Source organism: Monopterus albus, unplaced genomic scaffold, assembly GCF_001952655.1.
Source record: "Monopterus albus unplaced genomic scaffold, M_albus_1.0 scaffold2.1, whole genome shotgun sequence".
Lineage (NCBI taxonomy): Eukaryota > Metazoa > Chordata > Actinopteri > Synbranchiformes > Synbranchidae > Monopterus > Monopterus albus.
This window is the reverse complement of record NW_018127882.1, coordinates 7,888,868-7,891,565: the sequence shown is the minus strand read 5'-3', so window position 1 is coordinate 7,891,565 and position 2,698 is coordinate 7,888,868. Positions and strand designations below refer to the sequence as shown.

The 2,698-nt window shown below is 37.9% G+C and overlaps 1 protein-coding gene across 3 annotated transcripts in view; it reads left to right on the top strand.

Annotated features, from left to right (window-relative positions):
- Positions 1 to 817: 817 nt before the first annotated feature.
- The window catches only part of kdm2ab (lysine (K)-specific demethylase 2Ab), a 16,135-nt gene continuing 14,254 nt past the window's right edge, over positions 818 to 2,698 (top strand). The window contains exons 1-2 of one of the 3 annotated variants that reach the window (XM_020591764.1): positions 818 to 1,023; positions 1,438 to 1,478. In XM_020591764.1, coding sequence (XP_020447420.1) covers positions 1,443 to 1,478 — 36 coding nt within the window. In that variant the 5' untranslated portion in view covers positions 818 to 1,023; positions 1,438 to 1,442. The other 2 variants (XM_020591770.1, XM_020591775.1) reach the window with 2 other exon arrangements.

Below are 2,698 nucleotides of genomic sequence, written 5' to 3'. Positions count from 1 at the left end.
CTTTTCACACATGGTAATAAGTTAAACATCTCTAGATTTTGGACTGTTCACACAAAACAAGACAGCTGAAGATGTCACCTTGGTCTGTAGGATATTATAGGCTAACTCTTTGAGTAGGCCTATTACTCAAGAGAGATTAAGCAGTTATTAAATTATTAGGTCCTACTTCTAGCCCTGATAATAATAACAATGATGTGTGTTGCCATATTGGTCCTAGGCATATGCAATTATGTGTGAGAATTAATTCAATCTGTGAATGTGTGTGTATGTCTGCGTCTTTGTATTATTTATATTATGGGGAAACCTGTTAACACACTCACTGTGGGGACCAGCCTCTGGTGAAAAGTCATTATGCTGCTTAGGTAAAGTACTGAAGTATAATCTTGAGATTGCTATTTGAACTATACTTCAGTTTCTGCATTGAATACTGCTTTATTTCTACATTAAAATGCTGCTTACATAATACATCATTAATAACTAACAAACGGGAGCGTTTTGCATAATGACTACTTTTGAAGCTTCAAATAGCTACGTTACGTTTGTAAGAATGCAGAAGCTTGCGGCAGGCCTATGCTTATTGTGTGGATTTGCCATTTTCTGTTCCCACGCTAATTTGAATATTATTTCCTCTTCTCTTGGGTTAATACAGAAGGTAAAGAATTCTACCCTTCAGCCGTCAAAACGGGGAAGCCAAAACAAGTACACTTGCATATTAACATATTCTAATATTGTTTAAATAGCATATGCAATGTCCAATGAGAGTTTCAAACCCAATTATATAGGGGGTGGGTCATGGGTTGGTTTTTTTTTGCGTGTGTGTATGTGTGTGTGTGTGTTTTGACCAGCTGAAAATGGCGGCTTGGAGCGTCGAATCCATCTAACTTTATCGCACAATAATAAACATAACCATATACAGAGCTCTTAGCACATAACATGGGGAGAAACTTTACTGAGCGGCCTTAGACCTTTTAGGTGGACAACATTGCTTTGACCACTACGGCTAAACGGATTTAAAACGCAGAGGTAATGATGAAAGCTAATGTCGGCTAGCTACCTAGTGTCAACGTTAGGCGACGACTTATGAAAGAGATTGTCAACTGAGCTTGTTCACGTTAGCCGATAACGCCAGTTAATAAGCGTCAGAAAATAGGCACGTCGGTTTATAGTATTCCTGTTAAAGTGTAATTGTTATAGACTGCTTTTTTTTCTGCCTGTACTGACACAAGTTCAATGTAAATGTATGTAACTGTGTTGCTAACCGTAGCTTGCTGGCTATATCGTTACTGTTAGCTAACGTTAGCAGGGCTGCCTAGCTAGGCTGTGCTCAGACCCTGCCTGTCCGACAGAATTTAAAAACACACTGAAACAGTTCAACATTGATAGGCATTTTAATCGGTGTCATTTAACAACACTCTCGAAACTTTGTTTCTTTTCTAGAGGTTATGGAGGACTCGCATACACGGTACAGTAAACGCCTGGTGAGTAACTTAACTAAACTGTTAGCTTCACGGAGAACTTGTTTTATGTTTAAACTAAAACTGTTTGTGTGTTTCTTCCAAAGTGTACGTCTAACGTCAGGCTTTTATTACACACGAAGCATCACAATTATTGTAATTGATTAGAACGGCCCACTTTCCTTTGACACACGGTGTTATGGCATTGGTCATTTCTGTTGTGTGTGGCCCCGTAATAACGGTATTGAACCTGTCTTAAAGACTCTGGGTTCACGAGAAGGTCAAGTTCACTGTCTAACCTGACAGCTTTTGTGCAGTTATCTTGCTTAGACTCACTACAGTCTTTGCCCTGTAAAGTAGTTAACTCGAAGCTTTTAATTGTGGAATCTTAGAAATATTGATACTGAGCTTGACGGAATTGGATCAAAAGGCACATTTCTAAATATACAGTGGGTACGGAAAGTATTCAGACCTCCTTTAAATTTTTCACTCTTTGTTATATTGCAGCCATATACTAAAATCATTTAAGTTCATTTTTTTCCTCATTAACGTACACACAGCACCCCATATTGACGGAAAAACACAGAATTTGACATTTTTGCAGATTTATTAAAAAAGAAAAAATGAAATATCACATGGTCATAAGTATTCAGACCCTTTGCTGTGACACTCATATATTTAACTTAGGTGCTGTCCATTTCTTCTGATCATCCCTGAGATGGTTCTACACCTTCATTTGAGTCCAGCTGTGTTTGATTATACTGATTGGACGTGATTAGGAAAGCCACACACCTGTCTATACAGGTATGTGCCAAAAAATTAGAATATCAAGGAAAAGTCCATTTATTTCAATAATTTGTTTCAAAAAGTGAAACTTGTATGTTATATTAGTTCACTGCACACAAAGTGAAATATTTCAAGCCTTTATTTGTTTCAATTTTGATGATTATGGATTAAAGACAAAAAAAACCCAAATCCAGTATTTCACAAAATTAGAATATCATGACAAAGTTCAACATTGTAGGCTCCCTGTGTCCCAATCTAGTCAGCTAATTAATGCAAAACACCTGCAAAGGTTTCCTCAGCCTTGAAATTGTCTCAGTCTGGCTTAGTAGGCTTCAGAATCATGGGGAAGACTGCTGACTTGACGGTTGTGCAGACGACCATCATTGACACCCTCCATAAGGAGGAAAAGTCTCAAAAGGCAATTGCAAAAGAAGCTGGATGCTCACAGAGCGCAGTAT